The sequence below is a fragment of the Scyliorhinus canicula genome, chromosome 12, assembly GCF_902713615.1.
Source record: "Scyliorhinus canicula chromosome 12, sScyCan1.1, whole genome shotgun sequence".
Classification (NCBI taxonomy): Eukaryota; Metazoa; Chordata; class Chondrichthyes; order Carcharhiniformes; family Scyliorhinidae; genus Scyliorhinus; species Scyliorhinus canicula.
Genome location: NC_052157.1, coordinates 122765432 through 122790448, shown reverse-complemented (window position 1 = coordinate 122790448; position 25017 = coordinate 122765432). Strand labels below are relative to the sequence as shown.

Below are 25017 nucleotides of genomic sequence, written 5' to 3'. Positions count from 1 at the left end.
CCGGTAATGATACGGTAATGCGTGCAAATGTCGGTTTTGAATTTCGATGCCGGCGCGGGGCGTGGAGGGTGTTGTCGCCACCTCCAGGGCGTCTGAGTGAGGTGATCAGCTTAGTGCCCGATTCTCAACCTCGATTTTCAGCCGATGCCTGTTTCCGACGTCGCGGGGTAGCGATTCCAGCCCGAGGAAGCTCAGAGGAATAGATGGATCTTGGGGTACTTGTTCACAGATCCCTGAAGGCGACAAAGCAGGTAAAGAGGGTCGTTAAGAAGGCATATGGGACACTTGCCTTTATCAGTCATGGCATAGATTATAAGAGCAAGGAGGTTATGTTGGATCTGTACATAATGTTGGATAGGCCACAGCTGTAGTAATGTGTGAAGTTCTGGTCACCTCACTATAGGAAGGATGTGATTGTAGTGGAGGGATACAGTGGAGACTCACCAGAATGTTGCCTGGGACGGAGCATCGGAGCAATAAGGAGAGATTGGATAGGCTTGGATTGTTTTCTTCAGAGTAGAGAAGGCTGAGGGGAATATGATTGAGGTGTATAAGATTATGAGGGGTTTGGACAGAGTAAATAGGAAGCAGCTGTTCCCCTTAGTTGAGTGGTCAATCACAAGGAGGCATAACTTTTGGGTGATGGCCACGAGATTTCAAGGGGATATGATACAAAACGATTCACTCAGGGGGTGTTGAGAATCTCGACTGCACTGCCTGGGAAGATAGTGGAGGCTGGAAACCTCACAACCTTTAAAAAACACTTGGATGGGCAGCACGGTGGCCAAGTGGTTTGCATAACCGCCTCACGGCGCTGAGGTCCCAGGTTCGATCCCGGCTCTGGGTCACTGTCTGTGTGGAGTTTGCACATTCTCCCCGTGACTGCGTGGGTTTCGCCCCCACAACCCAAAAATGTGCAGAGTAGGTGGATTGGCCACGCTAAATTGCCCCTTAATTGGAAAAAATAATTGGGTAATCTAAATTTATAAAAAAAACACTTGGATGAGCGCTTGAAACACCATCACATTCATGGATATGGGAGAAGTGCTGGTAAGTGGGATTAGCGCGGGATCAGGTAACTATTGTTGGTGCAGACTCGATGGGCAAAGGGCCTTTTCTGCACTGTTTGACCCTCTGACTCTAATTCATTGCAGGTTCCGTCAGATGATCCTACGTTTACACAACCCAATGAATGCCTTCCTTTCTTTCGATCTGCTCCTGCATGTGTCACTCAGCAGGCAGCCAGAGCCTTTGGCCAGCTTTGCGGTCGTGAACAGTTGAACAGTATAACGTCCTTCATGGATGCCAATATGGTGTATGGCAGCACTGAAGCTGTGGCAAACATTGTAAAAGACCAAGAGAACAATTTGGGTCTGTTACGTGTGAATAATTACTTCACAGACAATGGTCGGGAACTCTTACCATTCGTGGACACCTCCATAAATCCCTGTGGTCAGAATTCCTGCAAGACAAGTGATAAAGGTCACTCTGGAATTCCATGTTTTCAAGCTGGTAAGAAAAAAAAAACTAGATAGCGTGTTCAAATGGTACACCTGAGAATTCTGTTGTTCAATGTATAATATATAGCTTGTTATTGGTTGCATAAAACATTCGCCAAAATTGCAGATGAGAACTAATTTTGCTCTGTGTTACTGAACTTTGGAGTAGCTTAAATAGGCATTAATATATGTTTTAAATGTAGTTCAACATAGGATTATGCTTGAAAGCAGTTTACTGTTAACTCAATTAAGAGAATTAATTTTGTATTCGTGAAAAGGTAAGTTTCAGGGTCAGAAACCAACCCCACCACCCCCAACCCCTTCATCAATTTAAGTCTGCTGGTGTCTATCTGGGAACTTGCCATTTCTTTTTCAGCTGCTGAGGGAACTCTTGCATTATCTTACCGCAGATTAACAAATATTGGCAGCTTTTCCTTTTATATTGTTAGGCACATCCTCTCCAACCCAAAGACTACTTCCTTAGACCTCCACAGCATGGCTCGAATCTGCCTCCTATCTCAGCTCTTCTATCACTAAAATCCTGGGTGGAATTCTCTGGCCGTTGGGGTTGTATTTTTCCACTGGCAGTGCACGCTCACCCATGGGTTTCCTGGCTTTAATAGGGAAACCCTTTGACAAATTGTGGGAAGAGAGAATCCTATCGGCAGCAAACGTCGCTCCGCCAAGAGACATGTGGCGGGGGGACCGGCCAATCCAGCCCCCTTAGACCACCTCGAGACTTGATCACTGCAGCATTCCAGGTGCTTCTCGACCTGAATCTTCGATCCATCTTCCACTTTATTCCTCTCCATTCTGATGAATCTATTTTTGCCTGTGCATTTTCCCCATGCAAATACAATTAATACACTTTGCTGGCTTATTGGAATGGTTTATCTATAATTGGCATCGGTCGTCCTCTGTTTCTGTGAAGTTACTGTGAAAAGCCCCTTGTCGCCTGTTCGGGTAAGCTGGTGCGGGAATTGAACCGCGCTGCTGGCCTTGTTCTGCATTACAAACCAGCTGTTTAGCCCACTTAGCTAAACCCGCTATCTTTCTTCAGTCCTATAAAATTGTTTGCTTCCCGGTTTCCAATCCTGATGAGAGAATTATTCTAAGGTCCGGAAAGGGGTCCACACTCAGCCGAACAGGTTGAGTCAAAGGAAAAACATTTAATGAAACAGAACAAGAGTACAGAGCAGTTACTTTACCACAGGAACTAGTTTACAGTTCATGGCCCTCTGGTTTTATACAGGATGTAGAAGGTCTACTGTGGGGAGTGCATATTCCCCATAGTCATTTTGGAATATCAATCCCCCAGTGTCCCATGACCCGCATAAGATTTCATTAGTGTTCCGTAACCTACTTAATCCCAGATTATGACAGGAATCTACAGCCAAACCTTAATGATTATTTTGTCAGCTCAGTTGCTGATGAACCTCCTGTGTATTTTCAGCATTTTCCATTATTATTTCAGATTCCTAGAGTTTATCATCCCTTTTAACCACACAGGTGACAGTCGTGCCAATGAACATATCAGGATGACTGTTTTACATACACTATTCCTACGGGAGCACAATCGCTTAGCGAGAGAGCTGAAGAAACTGAACCCACACTGGGATGGAGAAACAATCTACCAGGAGGCGAGGAAAATCATGGGAGCACTTCAGCAGGTGGACTAAAATGCAGCTCACAAACCTACAATGATACCTTCGCTCGTCGGATTGTCGTGTGTACTTACTCATTTACTTGTGCACGCATGTGGCTAGTGCGCGTGCACACTTGTGTGATTGTGCACCTCTACACAGTTAACAAGTAATGTTTGAAGTGTGCATACCCCACGTTACCTAACAAGTCTAGCAATTGTCAAGATTTCAGGAAGTTGTTGTTTCAAGGTGAATGGTTTGAATTTGGCTACATGCACAAGGTGAATGGTTTGAATTTGGCTACATGCACAAGGTGAATGGTTTGAATTTGGCTACATGCACAAGGTGAATGGTTTGAATTTGGCTACATGCACAAGGTGAATGGTTTGAATTTGGCTACATGCACAAGGTGAATGGTTTGAATTTGGCTACATGCACAAGGTGAATGGTTTGAATTTGGCTACATGCACAAGGTGAATGGTTTGAATTGGCTACATGGGAGTAAATGTGCCTACCTGCCAGTAATATAAATACAAAAATAGTACTCTTTTTATGTTCCCATGGAGACATATAATGAGAATTGGACCACTTCTCTAAGGGCACAAAAGCAATGGAAACATTGCAGTGTTAATTCAACCAAAAAGGTGCCAGATGAATGACTATAGTATCTTGAAAGACTGGTGATCACTAAGTAGATTAATGAATAAAGTTTATTCAGATAAATCACTATTTACAGAGAATGAGATAAAGGCTGCCGTACTCCATAACTCCAAACTCTTAACTAACAGTAAAACATGTGCTAGCCCCAGGATTCACATGCTCCAGCCGAATTGCCCTATTGGTCACATGACCCTCTGAGAACTTGCTCCGTAAAGGGGCTGGCTACCACTTCCCTCCCCCTTCAAGTAACATATTACAACAATAATGGAACTACAATGTTATACAACAAATTGATCTCAGCACAGTCCCTGATAAGGTAAGTCGGTCTGCGAGCCTCCTGATCCTTTGGGTGTGTCGTAATTTACTAGCGGCTTCTCCTGCAGTAGAGGTAACCTTTGTTTGAACCTCAATGCATAGACTCTCGGCTTCTGAAGATGCGTCCGTGAAGATATTTTCCCCAGTTCCCCTGGAATATTACTAGGGGTCTACCTCGGGGAAGCTTGCTGCAACATTACTTTCACCCATAGCAACATCACTGACAGGCAGACTATGGCTGGGCTGCCTCACTGGTCCCGTGTGCGATTCTCTCCTTCTCAAATGGTCCAGGTGGTTCTTCACCCTTTTTCCTTGGACATCTATCTTGAATGACATTGGCTCTGCTCTGGCCACAACCACTCCAGGTATCTAATTTGCTCCAGCATCACAATTCTTCACGTAAACCAAATCGTCCAACTCAAATGTTCTCTCAAGTTTTCTTGAGTCGGCGTTCTGTCAGTTAGCAAGTCTTCTATCCAAGCTAATAAATTACCTCTAAGCCCATGTAATATTAACTTGTGTATTAACCTTTTGTGTGGCACCTTATCAAATGCTTTCTGGAAGTCCAGATATACTGGCCTGGATTCTCCAGAAATGGGGCTATGTCTACCAGGCCAGCGTAAAAACGCTGGTGTTTCACTCTTGACTTTCCTTAAGAAAGTCCTGAGCGATTCTCCTACCTGCAGGGGGCTGGCAGGGCCCCGGAGTGCTCCTTGCAGCTCAGACTGCGGATAGGGGGCCCCGCACTTCTGGTCGGGAGTCCGCGCATGCGCACGGCAGCGGCTTGCAGCAGCCGCGCTGTGCGCAATGGCGGACCAGGACTGTCATCCAAAATATAGGCCCCCTAGAGATCACGCATTCCCACGGATCCGCGCCGCCCGATTGTTCCCCTAGCCGTCCGTGAGTCCCCCCCGGTGATCGATCCCCCGCCCCCCCACCAGGGCGGGTGCGGACTGAGTCCTCAGCTGCCACTTGAGGTTCCCGCCGGCCGATACGTGTTTGGAACCATGCCGCCAAGAATTTGGCCAGTTTTGCGTGGAGAATCGTGGTGAGGGGCCTCTGTCAATGGCCCCGTAGCCGCTCCGTGTAGATCGTGCACGAGCGATTCCCAAGCAATTCTCCGGGGACCGGGCCGAACACGATTTCGCCGCGGGGCTGCGGAGAATCCAGCCCACTACATCTACAGGATATCCATTATCCACTTGGCTTGTTACATTTTCGAAGACCTCTATCAAATAGTCAAACATGATTTAGCCTTCATTAAGCCATGCTGACTCTGATTGATTGCATTTTGGCTTTCCAAATGCCCTATGATTACTTCTTTAATAATGGATTTTAACAATTTCCCAATAACAGATGTAAAACAAACTAATCTTGTTTTCTGCTTTCTGCCTCCCTCCCTTTTTGAATAAGGGTGCTACATTAGCATTTTACAATCCACTGGAACCTTTCCCATGTCCAGGGAATTTTGGAATATTTTAACCAATGGATCCACTATCTCTGCTGCCACTTCCTTTAAGACCCGAGGATGTAAACCATCAAGCCCTGGGGACTTCTCTGCCTTCAAACCCGATATTTTCTTCAGTACTTTTTCCCTGTTGATAATGATAGTTCTAAGTTCCTTCCTTTCTATTATCTCTGCATTACCTGGTACTATTAGGATGGCACTCATGTCCTCCACCGTGAAAACAAGCAAAATATTGATTTAGCATCTCTGCCATTTCTGTGATCCCACTATTCGCTCCCCAGGCTGATCCTCCAAGGGACCATCATTCACTTTATCTACCCTCTTCCCTTTTATATACCTATAGAAGCTTTTGCTATCCTTTTTTATATTTTGCGCCAATTTTATTTCATAATTTACCATTGCTCTTTTTATAACTTTTTTTAGTACCCTTTTGTTGATCTTTACAGGCTTCACTATCTTCCAGCCTGAAACTGGCCTTTGCAATATGGTATGCCCAAGTTTTTGTCTTTATGTTATCTTTAACTTCCTTGCTTAGCCATGGATGCTTTTCACCCTCTTACAAAATTCCCTCTGGAATATATTTTAGTTGTGAGGAATTAAATATTTCCTTAAACAACTGCCGCTGCTCATCAACTGTCCTACTTTTTAGTCTTCCTGTCCAGTCCATGAGGGCCAAATCTGTCCTCATGCCTACGCAATTGCCCTTTTTAAACTCCAGATTGCTAGCGCGGGACTCCAGTTTCTCGCTCTCAAACCACATTTGAAAATCTATCGTGAAGGGGCAAAATTAAACAAGAGATTGGATGACTGCGAAGCTAGTCTGCCCTGTTTGAAGGCTTCTTTCCGATGCTCTCTCCAATACCACCACTCGTGCTTCTTGAGTAAAGTAAAGTAAGTAAAGTCGCCATAGTCCCAGAGGACCATAGGCTGTTTTCCCCTTTGAGGGGAAGAGCTGACTGGTGGCGATTTAACCTGAGGATCACCACACATCAGGGGAGGGGCAAGGTTGAGAAGGCGGGACCTTCACGGTATCCTCAGCCGCAATGGCTTCTTAAGTAGCATGTGTAAGGGTGCCAATATTGTAGAAAGATTAGGAATAAATCTGCCAAAATAATTCACCATTCCTAAAAAGGATTTAAATTCCGACAAATTTTGGGGGCCGATGATTCCTTAATTTCTTTTAGCTTCTTCTCCATAGGGTACAGCTCTTCGGTGTGTACTCTAAATTCTACGTACGATTATTCATGAGCTTGGAACATACATTTTTCTCTTTTCCGCCTTACTCCAGACTTCTTAAATCTTTTTAAACCCTTTTCAAGATTTGCTCGGTGCTCCTCTTCAGATGCTCCTGTTGGCAGTTCATTGTCTAGATAGGCAACCACCTTGGGTATAGATCCTGCCGTAAGCTTTCCATCTCTTGCTGGGAAATTGCATACCTCGAGGAGGCTCTGGAGTGTAACTACGTATCCTGGTATAGGCCTTTGTTGGTATTTATGGTAACAAATTATCTGGAAGCCTTGTCTAAATCTAACTGCTGGTGCACATGGCTCATATCAGGTTTAGCATAAACTAAGCCTCCTGCCAATTTAGCATATATCCTCAATTCTTTGTAATGGATATTGGGTACAATTTTTCCATCTGATTCACAGTTAATTTGTATTTCCCACATATCCTAATGGTTCCATCAGACTTAACCACTGGCATGATGGGAGCCACTCCTTTGAAAACTGTACAGGCTTGGTCATGCCTAGTTCTTCCAACTGCTTGAGTTTAGACTTAAATGTTTCATGTAAGGCAAAGGGGACGGATCCGGCTCTGCAAAGCTTGGCCTCCGGATCAATGTAAATCTTTGCTTTCAGACCCTGTATCTTGCCTAATTTGTCTTTGAAAACCTGAGGCGGAATTCTCCCTGGGGACGGCGTCAATCCCACCCCCATGTCCCGAATTCTCGGGCCCCCCCCCCCGAGATTTGGCGGGGGCGGGAATTGCGCCGCGCCAGTCCGCGGGCCCCCTGCGGTGGTCGGCGGGCCCGCCGCGGCGATTCTCTGGACCGCGATGGGCCGAAGTCCCGCCGCTGACAGACCTCTCCCGCCGGCGTGGTTTAAAACCACCTCTCTTACCAGTGGGATTGGCGGTTCGGGCGGGCTCCGGGGTCCTGTGGGGGGGGGGCATGGGCCGATCTGACCCTGGAGGGTGCCCCCACGGTGGCCTGGCCCGCAATCGGGGCTCACCGATCCTTTGTGAAAGTCTCCTATGTTAATTTTGAAGATTTCTAGTCAATTTAATCTAATTTGACGAAGCCAATCTCAGCCTATCACACTTACCCCCCACTATTATTAGAGGCAGTTGAGCTGACTGGTGTGTGATAGCTCATGGATGTTGTGGTTGTTCCCAGGATCCTTAAAGCTTCCCCAATATACATGGCTGGCCTGGCCTTCGTGCTGCTTAACTTCAGGGGCTGGGTCTCATCTTGTAAATAACAAAACGCTTGCTCACCTACTACTGTAGTGGAGGCACCTGTGTCTATCTCAATTTTAAGTGACTGACCATTTACCATTAACACAATTGTAATAGGGGCTATTTCGCCAACCTTTATGTTCTTTAAACTATCTACTTCAGGTCCATTTTCCGGGTTCTCAGCATTATTTACTGGAGTCGGATATTTTTTGTTGGTCCCCTAGAGGCCTTACATTTCCTCCTATTCTGTCCCCTTCTATAGCAGGCACAACATACAACTTCCCTGAATTTACATCATTCCTGGGGATGATCTCCCCCACACCAGTAGCATTCTTCATAGCTCCTGGTCTCTGGACCAAATTTCCTCTATCTCTCCACTCTCTTTTGCTCCCAGCCTCTTTACACTTTCTGTGTCGTCATACCTGAAGCCACAACTGTTGACGGCTTCTCGTCAAACTTGGTGGACCTCACATGCTCGCACACTCTGCAGTTCCATCTCCCCCATTTTGGCACTTTCCATTGCCTGGACAACCTCCAGTGTCTTCTTTAAGGTAATCTCTGCCTCTGCTACCAATTTCATTTGTATGGCTGTGTCATTAACATTGCAGACTAGTCTATCTCTCAAAATGTCGTTGAGTGCAGTCCCAAACTCACAATTCTTAGCCGTAATTCACACTATGAATGCTGCTTTTGTCTCCCCTGCTGCTGTTGTCATTGAATAACATTTTCTTCGTTACATTGTCATCCAGGTCTTTGAGTGATAATATCCCTTGACTAATTCCACAAGCTCCTCAAATGTTTGGGCGTCGGGGGCATCTGGAGAAATCAAACTCCTAATCAGGTTGTAGGTCAGGGCCCCACGGGCTGTTAATAGGATTACCTGCTGCTTCTCCTCCCCACAATTTCATTGGTCTTAATGAAATAGCGCAAGTGTTCAACATATAACATCCACTGCTCCATGTTAGGATTGAATGGTTCAAGTTTCCCAAAATAGGGCATTTTGACACTTACAGACTGCTGAATGTGTTTGCTTCAAAGGAAAGTCTTACACACAAGGTCTGCTCTCCCAATTTCTGTAGCAGTAGGAAGGCACTCCAATTAATCCTCATCGCCAAATGTAGTATCATGAAAGACTGGTGGCCACCAAGTAGATTAATGAATAAACAGCTTATTAAAGCAAATAACAATTTGCAGAGAGTGAGATTAAGGCTACCGCACTCAACGACTCCAAACTCCGAACTAACAGTAAAACCTGCACTCAGCCCCAGGATTCGCATGCTTTGGCCCAATTGGCCCTATGGGTTACATGACCCTCCATGAACTTGCCCCCTTAAAGGGGCATGCTGCCACAATTATAATAATGGAAAGAGACTTGAGAGGAGTAATGATTAACTCCCCTCGCATTAACCGGTGGAAGGTATTCAATATTCATTCACAGGAAGCCGTTGTGAACCCATGAAAATGTCCTCACAGGGCTTAATTGTGCAAGCAGCGCAGGCCTGGAACAGCTTTGCCACTCCCAATTGGTTTGCAACCACTAGATAGAAGAAGCGTTCAGTTCTGGGTCAACCTTTAAAATACTGAAACTATTTAAAGGCCAGCAGCATATTCGATTCTCACTTCTCTCTGCAACACCCCTAAGTCTTCCACTGCCCAATGCAGGAAGAGGCCCTGCTTTCTTACCAAGGCGGTTGAGGTAAAACTGGTGTCGATATACATGTTCCACCACTTGTTCCACCTTTTCTCCCTTCCTCACCTATCATTTTTTCTCCCTTAATACCTGGTATAAAGTCTTATGGTAAGTACAAATACAATGATTTTGCTATAGTTACAATCTATTGCATTATTATCACCCATTACGGTAGACAGGCAGTGGACATGTTTTTGTGCACTGCTACATTCTCTTGCATAGTCGTGTATATGTCACGGAGCCACGTCCAGTATTCAAGAATTGAATTTTCCTCTACAGTGAAACCTCAGCTTAAAAGATAGGGGGGGTGGATTCTCCACTGCCAACACTGATGTAAGGATTCCCACTCGGATGGAGAATGGAGTGTCGTGGGAAAAACGGTTTTGGCGTTGTTGCTCTGATCCCCTGCCGGCGACCTCAATGCGCTGCTCGCCCCATGCCGATGGGAGGATGGAAATCACCAATTTCCATTGCATTAACGAGCTGGAAGCCCAAGTCTCAACCACCCTACCCTCCGTTATGCCAACCCCCACAGCGGGAAATCCTTTGGGTTGGCTTTGGTGCAAGTGTGGCCCTGCGCAGTGGGCTCGGTAGTGGGTCAAGAGGGTCAGTGCATAACTGAAGTATTGCCCAAAGTCCATCAGAAGGCACCCCCCTCCCCTTCACAATGCAAATCATGCCCCCTAACACTCCTGCTGACGACTAGGGACATTCTCCTGCCCCACCATGGGAATAACGGGTCACCCCGCCACAGCACGCGCACAAGTGCTTTCTGTTGCAAATAAGAAAAAGCAAAAGCACTTAGCTGCTTTTGTTGCGGTCAATCATAGCAAGAGCATTTATAAACATTGTGGTTATCATCAATGCAGGGTACTTGAGATGCATTCAAGCATGAAGGGAAAGATAGTGGGTGGCATGGTGGCACAATGGTTATCACTGTTGCCAGTACCAGGGATCCTGGTTCAGGGATCTGTGTTGCATTAAGCACTTTTATCTGAGGCAGCAGATTTTAGGCAAGAGTAAGTGGAAATGCAGTGATTTTTCACTCTACTGCCTGGACTGCTCTTCTGTTTTCAGGTCGGGGTGACTGGTGGGTGTCCCGGGGGGTGGGGGTTGTCTATGATGGGGAATGGTCTCTTTTGGAGACCTCTGATGGGGGGGGGATCTTATGGGGGTATCTGACGGGGCTTTCTGTAGGGGATCACTGAGTGGGTGTCTGGTGGAGGTTCTGATTGAGGTGTCTCTGTTGGGGGTCTCTAATAGGGGTCTGATGGAAGGTTGGTGGGGGTTTCGGGTCACAGTGTGGGAGGTGACCCATTATTCCTGTGGTTGGGGGATGTCCCAAGTTGTCAGCGGGGGGTGGGAGGCAGGATTTGCATTGTGGGAGGCCCACCGCTGGAACTCGGTATAAGGTTGCCTATTCAAAATGGCAGCCTGATAGAGGGATTCTGATAGAATCTAGTGAACTATCCCCCATGCATAAATTTGCATGGTGAAGGAGAGAAAATTACACCTGGGTGCCATGCCTTGCGCCAGTGGAGACCAGTAGTGATTCTCCGCTGGTGGGAGCACTTAATCTCCAGAGAGGAGAATCAAGGACAGGTTTTTGCTTCTACCCTGTTGACACTGTGCAACCTGTACTGGGAGTGAGTGAGTTTAACTGCCAACAATACAAATATAACATTTTGACATTCCCCTAGAACAGGGTTTTACAAAGTGCAGGTCGCGGCCCACGAGTGTGTTGTGGGTAGGTGTTGGAGGGTTGTGGAGTGATCTGTCGCAGTGTTCCCACAGTGGTCCTTATTGTAGGAGAAGCATCCAACGGCCACCACCTGTATTTTATTGACAGTTGTAGCCGGTCCACCTTTTAAATGCAACTAAAATGAGGCTATGTACAATCTTCCAACAATGTGCAGCAACATTGAGCAGGTCACGCACCTGTCACACATGTACACTTGACATCAGGTGCCCTGTATGTGTGTGCTTTTTGTGCCAAATCACAGAGGAGGGCTGGTTCCATTTTCAAGCTGCCAGCAAGCAAAGCAAGAGGACTGTGTAGATGAAAGATTTTGTTACAAGAGACAACCAGAGACACAAATAGGCAGAGTACCTATTGGCCAGGGTCTCGCATCTGAATCTGTGGTGAGAGCTGCTCAGGAGAGTTCAGGGCAGGATAGAGCAGTGCTGGTGTTAGCTCTATTCAGAGCTCCAGAGTCTCTGGTTAACAGCCTACAAAGAAGAAACGTAGATAATTTATTGAGGTATGGTTTTATCAATTGTGCTAATGCAAATAAGGATACAAAACCCATGTGTGATATATGCAAGGAAGTACTGGCAAAAGAGTGAAGTTTCAGGTTTTTGAAAGAGAAGTGGTAGGTGAAAAATTCCTTTTGGGATTGAGACCCCCCAGAGTCAGGTATTAACCCACAATTGACTCCAAATGAAAGGACTACGCTTCTGTACCTGACCTGAAACAGCACATTAAAAACATGCCAAAAGCCCATGAAGCTGTCAGTATTCTAGAATCTCTCCAAGGGCTATCTGGTGCTGAGTAAAACAAGCATTTTGCTGCTATTGCCCTTCATGACGACCTTCATATGCAAGGTTGGATTTTCCATTCTCACAAAGAAGACGACAGCACAAAGGAACTGGCTGAAGTTTGCACCTGATATGCGCATTGCCCTCTCCTCCTGTGAACCTGATTAGAGTGAGGTCGCAAGGGCCAAGCAGGTTCTGCTTTTGCATTAAAGGTAAGCGACCGTTGCGAAGGCCGGTCAGCATGGATCCTGAAGGTCGGTGCGCACGGGTCTTGACTTTTGGCCGGTTGGCAAAAGTGGGTCCGGGGTAAACACTGGCCGAGAGACACAGAAATAGTTGTGGACAGTTCCCACAACTTTCAAATCTCTGGTTGCTTTGTACTTTTGAGGAGAAGAATTCTAAATTCGGTGACATACTGGTCTGGATGTGAACTTGTTTTTAAAAAAACAACACATTTGAATATCAAGTAATTATTTTCTTTACATTTGCCTGATTATAGATAATGGAGGTGATTCACTGGACCGAAGTTAAAGTCTGCTGCACAGCACATTTAGTGAGATGGTTCTCAACAACTGCAGCACCGAGAAACATCGCGCCATCCAATGCCACTTTGCTGTTTGTTTTGGACTCAGGAGGCTTCTCCACACTAAGGCAACACTCAGAGACATTTCCTGCTGCCTAGCTGAAAGTAGGAAAGGCTCCTCACAGATCAGGGTGCCATTTTGTCCGGCAGCCCCAATCTCCCCCCCCCCACGCCGCTTTCGTGACCCCCCCCCAACCCCCAGGAACTTCCCCCCCCCCCCCCCCAACCCCCTACTATGGCAAGCCCTCCTCAGGCTTAAACGCTGGCAGTGCCACATGGGCGAGATCTAGATCCCGTCAGGCTGAGTGAGTCGGGTAACTCGTAAGAGCTCGATTTGGGGCTTGCTCACGATTCACCCACTGCTCCCGGAGCTGCACCGGGTACAATAGGGCCACTGAATATGCCCAACAGCCTAGGCCCAGTGATAAAATGCGAATAGCTGGACTCAGCAACCTTGTTTAAAGTTTTCATTCCACGTGTTGCCCTGACTTTGAATTCAAGTCTTAAAAATTAGAGGATAATTAGCTGCCACCGTGTTCTTCTAGTTCCCGAACACCAAAAGATATCTCTTGCCCTTTGCGGTATACTTAATCCCCGAGGTAAAAATACAATGCTCTGATATCAATCCTTGTGGTGTTATTGTCCAGGATTCTCAGTTGAGAGTCAGCCCGCTATCGTTGGTGGCAAGGGTGGAGAATTAGCTCAGCCAAATCTTCATTTCCTGCAGCGGTGCCAGAGAAACCAGCCAGCATGAAGGAGCGAAGAATCAAAGACATTCTTTGAAAGATTAATTCACTCAGTGACTCCTTTTCTCACCCTTCTTCAACAGATAATAACTTACAAAGACTACCTTCCCAAAATCCTCGGCCCAAAAGCAATGAAGAAATTTCTACCTGTCTACAGAGGATATGATAGCTCCATTGATTCAAGCATTAAAAATGCTTTTTCCACTGCAGTCTTCAGATTTGGACATTCTACTGTTTCTGAAGTCGTGCCACGTTTGAAAAAAGGTTACAAAGAAGATCCTGAATTTCCCAATCTGCAGATGCGTGAGACCTTCTTCAATCCAAATCTATTGATCAATGCCGGTAAGTCAACCATTTTGATTGTGCCAGACATTCAGATACTGGACGGTTTCATTATCTTGATGCACTATCGCTATTATATGTTACCACCCATGAGAAGTGAGAAAGAGTAAAAAGTGATGATCATGAAAGCATTGTCGGTTGTTGTAAAAACCTATTTGGATCACTAATGCCCTTTAGGGAAGAAAATCTGCCGTCCTTACCTGGTCTGGACTACATGTGACTCCACACCCACTGCAATGTGGTGGCATAACTGAGGGCATAAATGGGAACTAAATTCTGCTCCAGCCAATGACACCAACAGCCCATGAATGAATAGAGGAAAAAAAGAAATGAGAGTCCTAGAATGGTAGGAAGGGACAGAGAGAAAAAAACCCAAGGACGCACCAAAAGGCAAGACTGAACGTTGCAAAGATAACAAAAACGCAAAACTAACAGTCAGTAAGATTCAGGAGCAGGTGGGAGACAGCATAACCTGAGTGAGGCACAGGGTAAGTGAGTACATTTGCGATTTTGGAGCAAAGTGGGAATTCGGTGTAATGGCAAAGAGGTGCTCTTTTCCTTTTTTGCTTTTAACTTTTTCATCTTCAGAAAGTGGTCTTGCCCTGTTGCAGGAGTAGAGGCTACAAGGGTCCTGGTCCTTTGCATGATTGGTAGGTAGTGGGCAAGTTGTTTTCTCTACTTGAAAGTTACATTAAGGAAAGGTAAGAGTTCTAGTTTTATAAAAAGATAACGAGTAATTTTCTACTTGGCATAAATTTAAGGTAAGCATCGTTTAACTAAAAGTATGACTGGGGAGCTCTGACTCCTGTTTTGCATGGTCTGCAGCACATGGGATGCTTATACACTCCTTGCAGTCTGGATGACCACATTTGCTGGTTTGACTAGCTTGAGAGACGGGTTTCAGAACTTGAGCATCGGCTGGAGGCACAGCATTGCATCTGCAAGGCTGGGAGGTTTGCAAATAGCACATTTTTATACGTGGTCACCCCACAGCTCAAGGAAGTGCAGTCAGAGAGAAAATTGGTGACCAGCATTCAGAATGTGGAGATTCCGGCATTGGACTGGGGCGGGCACAGTAAGAAGTCTGACAACACCAGGTTAAAGTCCATCGGGTTTGTTTCGAATCACTAGCTTTCGGAGCACAGTTCTTTCATCAGGTGAGCCAAGTCCATGGGCAAGAGATGGTCCGACATCCCCAAATAGTCATGCAAGGACCAGGAACCAGTTTTCTGGGCAGAGACTGGCAACATAAAATCCAATTGGCTGTCAGCAGATTTTCAGGATGCAAACCAGGGGCCTATATGAAGTCTCGGGAAATATCCAGAGGTGTTTCAGGAAAGCTTTGGCACGATCAAAGGAGCAAGGGAAAAGGTCAACATGGACCCAGAAACCCTGCCGGTATTTTCAATACTAAAACCCGAAAAGTCGGTCTGCCTTTGCGGAGACTATAAATTGACTGTCAACAGAGCCTACCACCTTGACCAGTACCCCATGCCGTGTATTAAAGATCCCTCCGCAAAGCTGGCTGGAGACCACACGTTTATGAAATTGGACATGAGCTCCAGCTGGATCTCGACCCGGCATCCAGGAGGTTTGTCACCATCAACGGTGTATTAATGCACCTGCCTACCTTTTGGAGCCTCATCGACGTGCGCCAATTTTCAGCATGTAATGGAAAATATCCTTCAAGGGCTGCCTGGGGTGGCATGGTATCTTAATGGTGTATTAATCATTAATCATGCCACTGAGAAAGAACAACTGGCAAACTTGCAGGAAGTACTACGCCGATTCTCGGATACAGGTGTCTGCCTCAAGTGGGAGAAGTGCATGTTTCAGGCGGGCGAGGTGACATATCTTGGATACCGCGTCGACAAGGACGGCATGCACCGTGTAAAGGACAAAGTGAAGACCATTAAAGGGATGCTGACCCTGCAAAACACGACTGAATTGAAGCAGTTCCGAGGCTAATGAATTATTGTGGGAAATTTATCCCCAAACTGGCCACTTTACAGGCACCCCTTGCTGAAGAAAAGCAAGAAGTCGTCATGGCAGGCGCCACAAGATGAGGCATTCACGAAATTGAAGCCGCAGCTGCTTTCATACAACATCTTGGCGCACTGTGATCCCACAAGATCACTGGTACTAACATACAATGCCTCTCTCTATGGAGTAGGGGCAATCCTCTCCCATCGTTGTACCGACAGCGGTACCGAGCAACTGATTACATATGCATTGCAAATCCTGGCAGATTTGGAGCGACGCTATGCACAAATTGAAAAAGAGGGTCTGACCGTGATATTCGGAGTGAAGAAATTCCATCCATACGTCTATGGCCAACACTTTGCGATAATCATGGACCATAAACCTCAGTTGGGCCTTCTTAAGGAGGTCAAGGTGATCCCACCCTTTGCCCCGGCTGGGATTCAGCGCTGGGCAGTTTTGTTGGCAGCATACCAATACTCCTTCGAGCACCACCCGGGAACGCACATAGTCCATGCTGACGACCTGAGTAACATACCGTTACCCACAGGCATGTCATCCCCCCATCAAGAATGGATGAGGCCATCATTACTTTTGATTTTATGGACACCCTGTCTGTGTCCGCCAGGCAGATCCAGACATGGACCCAGAAAAGCCCTACTTTGGCGAAACTACTCCAGCATAATCCGAAGCGGTGGAATCCAAGGACATCCTTCTTGTGTTAACAGCAAGAATTCAGCGTGGAAGATGGCATCATCCTGTGGGGAGTCCGAGTAGTTGTCCCTTGCCTTAGCCAGCACCCAATACTAAAGGAGCTCCACATTGATCACCCAAGAGTCTACAAAATGAAGATGCTCCCAGACTTGATTACGACATTGAAAGTTTGGTGGAACAGTGACCATCATGTCAGAAACACCTGCTATCAGCCTCACTACCCTTGTGGGACTGGCCAGGACAGCCTTGGGTACGGGTATATGCGGACATCACGGGCCATTTATGAGGTCAACCCCATTCTAATGGGATGGGCATACATTGGATGTCCTCAATGGCTTCCAGCACCATTATAGAAAATCTCCGGCAATCATTTTGTACTTATGGGATCCCAGAGATCCATGTGTACGACAACGGGATCCTTTACACCAGTGGAAAGTTCTCGGCGTTCACAAAGATTAATGAGATGAAGTGCATTTGGATAGCACCCGACCACCCACTTTCTAATGGCCTCGCCGAGCGGACAGTCCAAAGGTTTAAAACGGGATGAAGAAACCGGCTTGCCCTGCACCAAACTATATTGGTTCCTTTTCAACTGCAGGACCACGCCACACATGACCACATTAGTCAGGTCAGCAAAATTGCTGATGGGCCAATGCCTGTAGACAAACTCAGTCCACTGTATCCTAACTTAATTGGGAAAGTGGAGTCAAAAACAGGTGGCTCAAAAATAAATTATGACACCCGACGACTCGACAAGACTTTCAGGCCGGGAGATACTGGCTGGGATTCTCCGATCCCGCGGCCAAGTTCTAACACCGGCAACAAAAGCGGCGCGAGCGACTCTGGTGTCAACGGGCTTTCAGGACCAGGCATTCGCCCCTTTCTAGGGGGCTCATATGGCGCCGGAGTGGTGTCCGCTTCTCTGGCGCTCGTAAAGCCAGGGCGCCATGGCCGCGCAGGTCTGCTCATGTGCGTAGGTTGCCATCTCAGTGCCGGCCCCCTGGCAATATGGCAGAGCCTTACATGAGCCCGTCACGGGGGAACATAGGCCCCCCACGGAATTAGCCTGCCTGCCGATCGGTAGGCCCCAATCACGGGCCTGGTCACCGGGGCGGCCCCCCAGGAGTCGAATCCCCCCGCCCGCCCACCAGGACAGCCCCGCAGACAGAACTCCGAGGTCCCACCGGCTAGGACCATACGTAACCCACGCCGGCTGGACTTGTGCGAACTCAGCGGGCACTCGGCCCATCGAGGGGCAGAGAATCGCCAGGGGTGTGCTTTCAATGGCCCCCGACTGGCGCGTTGGTGACCCCGCCGGCACGAATGGCGCTGCGGTCCGGCGTCAGAGCAGCACAGTGCGATTCGCGAGCCACCCCCCCCCCCCCCCCCCTCCCCCCCACCCCCCCCCCCCCCCCTCCGGCGATTCTCCGACCCGGCGCAGGATCGGGGAATCCCAGCCACTGTCTATATCCGCAATTTCGGAGATGGGATCTTGGATCCCGGGAGTGGTAATAGAGAAGACTTACCCCATGTCATACAAGGTCAGGACCAGAGAGATATTTTTTCTTTTTTTTATTGAATTTCGGGTATCCAATTATTTGTTTTTTCCAATTAAGGGGCAATTTAATGTGGCCAATCCACCTAACCAGCAAATCTTTGGGTTGTGAAGGTGAAACCCATGCAGACATGGGGAGAATGTGCAAACTACACACGATCAGTGACCCAGGGCTGCGATTCGACCCGGGTCCTCAGCATCGTAGTCCCAGTGCTAACCACTGCGCAACCATCAAGACAGGAGAGGTGACCATAAAAAAGCACGTGGTCCATCTTTAGAGCAGAGAACCTTAGACTGCAGAAATTACTCCGGGCAAGGTTATGCCCTCAACATCCTTAGAACCTACCACCAGGCAGGGGGCTCAACTCATGGCACACCCAAGATTTGTCCCCCAGGAGGATGAAGATTCAGGCTTCGCCAAGGAACTGAGGTGACAGGCCCCCGCCGGAAATCGACGTTGGAGTAGAACCCCTATCAGTGACCCTTCACTCGGCAAGGAAACGATGTTCCACCCACTGCTTTACACCCTCAGAACCAACTCCACTGACAATGGCAAAGGAGGCCTTATGGCTATGGGAGCGAGGGGGAGGATGTGGACCTGAAGGGGAGGGTGGGACCTTGGGAGCAAGGGGGAGGCTGTGGACCTGAAGGGGAGGGTAGGACTGTGGGAGCGAGGGGGAGGATGTGGACCTGAAGGGGAGGGTGGGACCGTGGGAGCGAGGGGGAGGATGTGCACTTGAATGATCATGAGGGATCATTCATTGATCTCCCATGTGGGGATTGTGGAGTACAGGTTCCCATGGTAACTGGCGGAGACCCATCCAGCTGGGACTCATTTTCAAACCTTTTAAATGCCGTCCCAGACCGGGACGGGGGAGTTCCTTTTAATCCCCGGCTGGGACACTGGTGTTGTATGCCACGGGTGCGGCTTAACTTTAGAATTAAAGTAAATTTGGTTTCACCTTTATCTTTGTGTCTCCTGATAATTACAGTCCAGCACTTCGAAGAAAAAAGTCCTGGAGGCGTACCACATGCTATCTTGCTGGCGGGATGGTGCCTGAAAGAACTGACAATGTCGGCTTTCCAAAGGCCGCCTTGATCTCCGGTAAATCGCTTGCCCAGAGACATCGGGACACTCCCTCCACCAATGAGCCCCCCAGAGAGGGCCCAACCCCATGGCCCAGCCAGGGCACTGCCCGACCATGTCCCTCTTCCCTCCGAGCGGCTGTACCTAACTGTGAAGTTACTTCGGCGAGTGGGGAATTCCAAGTTGCACAGTGAGTGCCGTATAATGACTTGTTAATGTGTTTAAATGAGGTTCCCAACCTTCCTGGGTGGGAACTTAATTATGTCAATGGCAGCAGGCGGGGATGATTGTGCCGTGAGATTTCACCAGCAAAAATTCCGCTTTTGGCCTCTTAAGAGCTGACTGCTTTACCAGGGTTAACCTACAACCCAGCAAGCTGGGCTGATGCAATGCCAGCTGCAATGTGCTGCTACAATGTTACGGACGGCGGACAATTTTGCAACAGTGGCAAAGATACTGGACCAGAACCGCAACATTTTAATTGTAATTTTAAGTCTGTACAGAAAGATTGACGCATTCCAGGAGTGATTGCATGAGAAATAAGGTTTGGTTATTTTTACAAATAAAACTTTATTATATCAATAGAAGAGCAATATTTAAACTTTTAAACTTCAAACCTAACAGGAACAGTTTACATATATCTCTTAACCCTAACACACTATTTCCAATTACAAACTGCATGTAAAATGAACATACAGCTTTCAACTCCACTTACTCAAGCAGGCATAAATGATACTTGCATCATGGAACATTATCCTGCTGTTAGCAAAGCTCTTTCAGACCTTGTCCGAAAGCCTGTCTCTGTGACAGTTTATCATGACCTCTCTCAATCGATCTTCAAATCCTTCTGCTCCCACCTTATCAAATAGGATTCTTTTACCTCTCTCAGCTCCACCCTGCCTAAAAATAGTTCTGTTCTGACATGTCTCGACTTAAACTCATTTGGGCAGCATGGTAGCTTGGTGGTTAGCATAAATGCTTCACAGCTCCAGGGTCCCAGGTTCGGTTCCCGGCTGGGTCACTGTCTGTGTGGAGTCTGCACGTCCTCCCCGTGTGTGCGTGGGTTTCCTCCGGGTGCTCCGGTTTTCTCCCACAGTCCAAAGATGTGCGGGTTAGGTGGATTGGCCATGCTAAATTGCCCGTAGTGTCCTAATAGTAAGGTTAAGGGGGGGGGGGGGGTTGTTGGGTTACGGGTATAGGGTGGATACGTGGGTTTGAGTAGGGTGATCATGGCTCGGCACAACATCGAGGGCCGAAGGGCCTGTTCTGTGCTGTACTGTTCTATGTTCTATGTTCTATCGCTATCTGGACTTATGATTGCCGACTCCATTTGCACAAAAGAACAGGGCCATGTTATGAATATGCAACTAACTTCCAATTTACGAACAAAAGAGGCCATCAGACTCTTAATGGGCTAATGGCTGTTCATGCCACAGTGTCCTAGAGAACAATGGATTTTGAGTGCATCACCCCGGTTGAATAGAGGTATCCTGAATATTCCTATTCCTAACGAGTTTAAGTCTGAATGGGACAATATAACTGAGGCCAGGTGTGGGCGTATACCTCTGGCTTAGTGCCAGAAATGTTACCCTCAGGCTATTCACCCCTAAATTGCCCTTCGATCCAGTTTCCTGACATCTCCCCATCATCGCATGCAAGCTGAAAAAGAAAGTGATGAACGACAGACATTATTTATCGCTGAGATACAATGTTTGCCTGATGGAATGGTGGAAACTGTGAAATCACCTTTTACCTGAAATTAAAAGGGATTCAACCACTTAAAGGTCAGTGTGCAAAAGAAGATGAAGGGTAAATCTTATAGAAACTTATAGGGATCTTATAGAAACATTTAAAATTATGAAGGGAATAGATAGGATAGATGCGGGCAGGTTGTTTCCACTGGCGGGTGACAGCAGAACTAGGGGACATAGCCTCAAAATAAGGGGAAGTAGATTTAGGACTGAGTTTAGGAGGAACTTCTTCACCCAAAGGGTTGTGAATCTATGGAATTCCTTGCCCAGTGAAGCAGTTGAGGCTCCTTCATTAAATGTTTTTAAGGTAAAGATAGATAGTTTTTTGAAGAATAAAGGGATTAAGGGTTATGGTGTTCGGGCCGGAATGTGGAGCTGAGTCCACAAAAGATCAGCCATGATCTAATTGAATGGCGGAGCAAGCTCGAGGGGCCAGATGGCCTACTCCTGCTCCTAGTTCTTATGTTTCTTATGTAAATAATACATGCAACCTTCTAAAAAGCTCCAACTCTGTTACAATTCTTTGGCAGTCTTTGGCAAATCTGAAGTTGTAGTGGATGAGAAACACAACCAAGGGAAAAGAATAAAGTGAAATAATAATGAATGTGGGGAAGCAAGGCAGAATTGACAACACTCACAACTTGAATTTATATAGCGCCTTTAACACAATAAAATACCCCATTTTGCATCAAACTTAATGTCAAACCAAATAACATAGACAATAATAAAGATTATTTGGTTAGCTGGCCAACTGCATGTCCATTGAAGTATGTGTCATGGAGCGTCATAAAGGAGGAAATATTTAAAGAGTGAATTCCAAACTTAGGGCTCAGGGCATCTTAAGGCACATCCACTAATGTTGGGATGAGTAAAATTGGGGATCTACAGTAGACCAGAGTTGGAGGATTGCTCAGTTCTCAGAGAAATGTAAGGCTGGAGGAAGTGACAGAGGCTAGGAGGAGTGAGGTCGTGAAGGAATTCTTCAGGCCCTGACAATCTCCCAACTGTAGTACTGAAACTGTGTGCCACAGAACTAGCCGTGGCCTTAGCCAGGCTATTCCAGTACAGCTGCAACTTTACAGCTACCCAACAACATGGAATATTGACCAAATATTTCCTGTCCACAAAAAGCAGGACAAATCCATTCTGCCCAATCTCAATCATCCGCAAAGTGATGATGTTGGCAGTGTGATCAGGTCATTCACCAATAACCTGCTCACCGATTCTCAGCTTGGATTTTGCCAGAACCATTCACCTCCATATGTCATTTTAACCATGGTCAAAACATGGACAAAACTGCTGAATTCCAGAACTGAAGTGAGAGTGATTGCCCTTGACATTGAGGATAACAAAAGCCTGGTGCAGACTGATATTGGGCCAAACCTGGGCAAGGGACGTGAAGCACCAAGCCAGGGAGATGGCTCTCGGGTTAACAGATGGGAGCCATTAATAACCAAACTGGGCAGAAGAACATGCTTCCACAGGGAGCAAGGAGGGACTTAAGACAGACCCTCTGATGCAAATGTAGGTAGAAAGAAAGGGAAATCATTGCCTGGAGTCCATTACCAAGAACATTCAAGCAGTGCCGAAAGAAGTTTAATTACCTCACACTGTAGTTAAGGTCAGTGAATTCAGCTTCACACCATGGGTGGCACAGTAGCACAGTGGTTAGCACAGTTGCTTCACAGCACCAGGGTCCCAGGTTCGACTCCTGGCTTGGGTCACTATCTGTGCGGAGTATGCACATTCTCCCCGAGTCTGCATGGGTTTCTTCCGGGTGCTCCGGTTTCCTCCCACAAGTCCCGAAAGACGTGCTTGTTAGGTGAATTGGAAATTCAGAATTCTCCCTCCGTGTACCCGAACAGGCGCCAGAGTGTGGCGACGAGGGGATTTTTGCAATAACATCATTTGCAGTGTTAATGTTAGCCTACTTGTCACAATAATAAAGCTTATTATTACATGACATCACCTATCCACCAAACTATGATCCTCTCACACTGCTCAATGTACCACACCCTCACCATCAACGCAACAGATTCACCAGCACATAGGTTATACTCCACCTTATCCTCACACACCAGTCAACGTTAACAGTTTTACCCCCATTGCTCATAGCCTGTGCATCCTTCCGATTATTCAGCTATGTCAAACGCAGTGCAACACAATCACTGATGTTCTGCGTTCTATGAGGCCTGCAAAACTCCATGCACTGAACCTGACAGACGAGTTGATGCTCAGAATCATGAGCCTGCCAGCAATGAGCCCATGGCATCAAATGATTCCACAGAGGACGATGGTAAGGTTACTGTCATGTGAACTCCCTTACCCTTATATCTGATATGAACTGAAAGCTGTAGATAGCATGGCCATGGACTTCCTGCTTTCCCTCCACTGCAGTACCTCATCCTAATCCGCCCCTTCTACTTTTTTCTTCAACCACTGCAAACCCAGGAGTAAGAGGGCGAGCAATCCCACACATATGCGAAGGAAGATCCACCACTCAAGGTGAGTCACCTGGCTGAAGTATACTGAAACAAGGGCAACCAGGAAAGGGGCACAGAGGGTATTATGTATGCCAGCTTCTTGGGAATTTGACCTCTACAGGGATTTGGATGGGGCACCCAGAAAAGGGAAGTGTAGCGTCAATAGGCCTCATTCCTAAGATGCCAGCTGCCTCAACATCATAGTGGCTTAAATATGGTGAGTATGCATAAAGCCTGCTGCCAGGATTGCGGGCATTCATCGACATGGTCTTTGCTTTGTTTAGGTCAAATTGAGCGACTGCTTCGGGGATTGATTAACTTTCCGAACAAACTGTCAACACAGAATACGATTATGGTGGCTGACTTGCGTAATCATTTGTTCGAAAATATTAGTCGCATCACTCAGGACCTGGCTTCACTGAACATGCAGCGAGGTCGGGACCATGGACTTCGAGGTAATGGATAATTCACAGATATTTGAAGTGATCTACCTATGGTGTCATTATATTTTGTCTGTGGGACCAAGACACAGTAAAGGGTAAGACCTTGAGGGAAATCCATGAACTTAATTAACCCTAATCTTCAGAGGAGCTCACTCTTCTGTGATTATCTTCCCCCTAGTATTATGGTGACTGTCATGATATGCAAAGATGCAACCAATGAACACTCAGAATAGAACTCAATCAATGGGCAGTCAGGACACTCAGAGGTGACATCACCACATGACATAAACACGACAAAAGGGATGAGTCACTCGCACCCTGCCTCTTTCCACAGACAGACATCTAGAGAGTTAGACAGGGTTGATCAGCAGCATCACACCCCAGCACGTGGCTTGGAGCAAGCTGGTACAGTTAGACTGAGTTACTACAGTTAGATTAGCAGAGAGTCGAACTCATTTGAGAACTGTGTTAATTGTTCAATAAACACGTTGAACTCATTTCAGAGTCTGGAGCATCCTTTAGTTAAGACTGCATCAAGTAGCAGCCTGTGTTATCCGAAGCAGCATAACACAACATGATACCAGGAGTGACTGTTCAATCTATTTAGATAAGGTTCCCCATGGTAGGCTATTGCAGAAAATAAGGAAGTATGGGATTGAAGGTGATTTAGCGGTTTGGATCAGTAATTGGCTAGCTGAAAGAAGACAGGTGGTTGATGGCAAATGTTCATCCTGGAGTTCAGTTACTAGTGGTGTACCGCAAGGATCTGTTTTGGGGCCACTGCTGTTTGTCATTTTTATAAATGACCTGGAAGAGGGTGTAGAAGGATGGGTTAGTAAATTTGCAGATGACACAAAGGTCGGTGGAGTTGTGGATAGTGCTGAAGGATGTTATAGGATACAGAGGGACATAGATAAGCTGCAGAGCTGGGCTGAGAGGTGGCAGATGGAGTTTAATGCGGAAAAGTGTGAGGTGGTTCTCTTTGGAAGGAGTAACAGCAATGCAGAGTACTGGGCTAATGGAAAGATTCTTGGTAGTGTAGATGAACAGAGAGATCTCAGCA

General features: G+C 46.9%; 1 protein-coding gene across 1 annotated transcript in view; it reads left to right on the top strand.

Annotated features, from left to right (window-relative positions):
* The first annotated feature begins 1035 nt into the window (after window positions 1-1035).
* LOC119974324 (myeloperoxidase-like) overlaps window positions 1036-25017 on the top strand; it is a 51268-nt gene continuing 27286 nt past the window's right edge. The window contains exons 1-5 of the mRNA XM_038813095.1: window positions 1036-1050; window positions 1155-1512; window positions 3009-3169; window positions 13683-13941; window positions 23796-23966. Coding sequence (XP_038669023.1) covers window positions 1036-1050; window positions 1155-1512; window positions 3009-3169; window positions 13683-13941; window positions 23796-23966 — 964 coding nt within the window. The remainder of the gene's footprint in view (window positions 1051-1154; window positions 1513-3008; window positions 3170-13682; window positions 13942-23795; window positions 23967-25017) is intronic.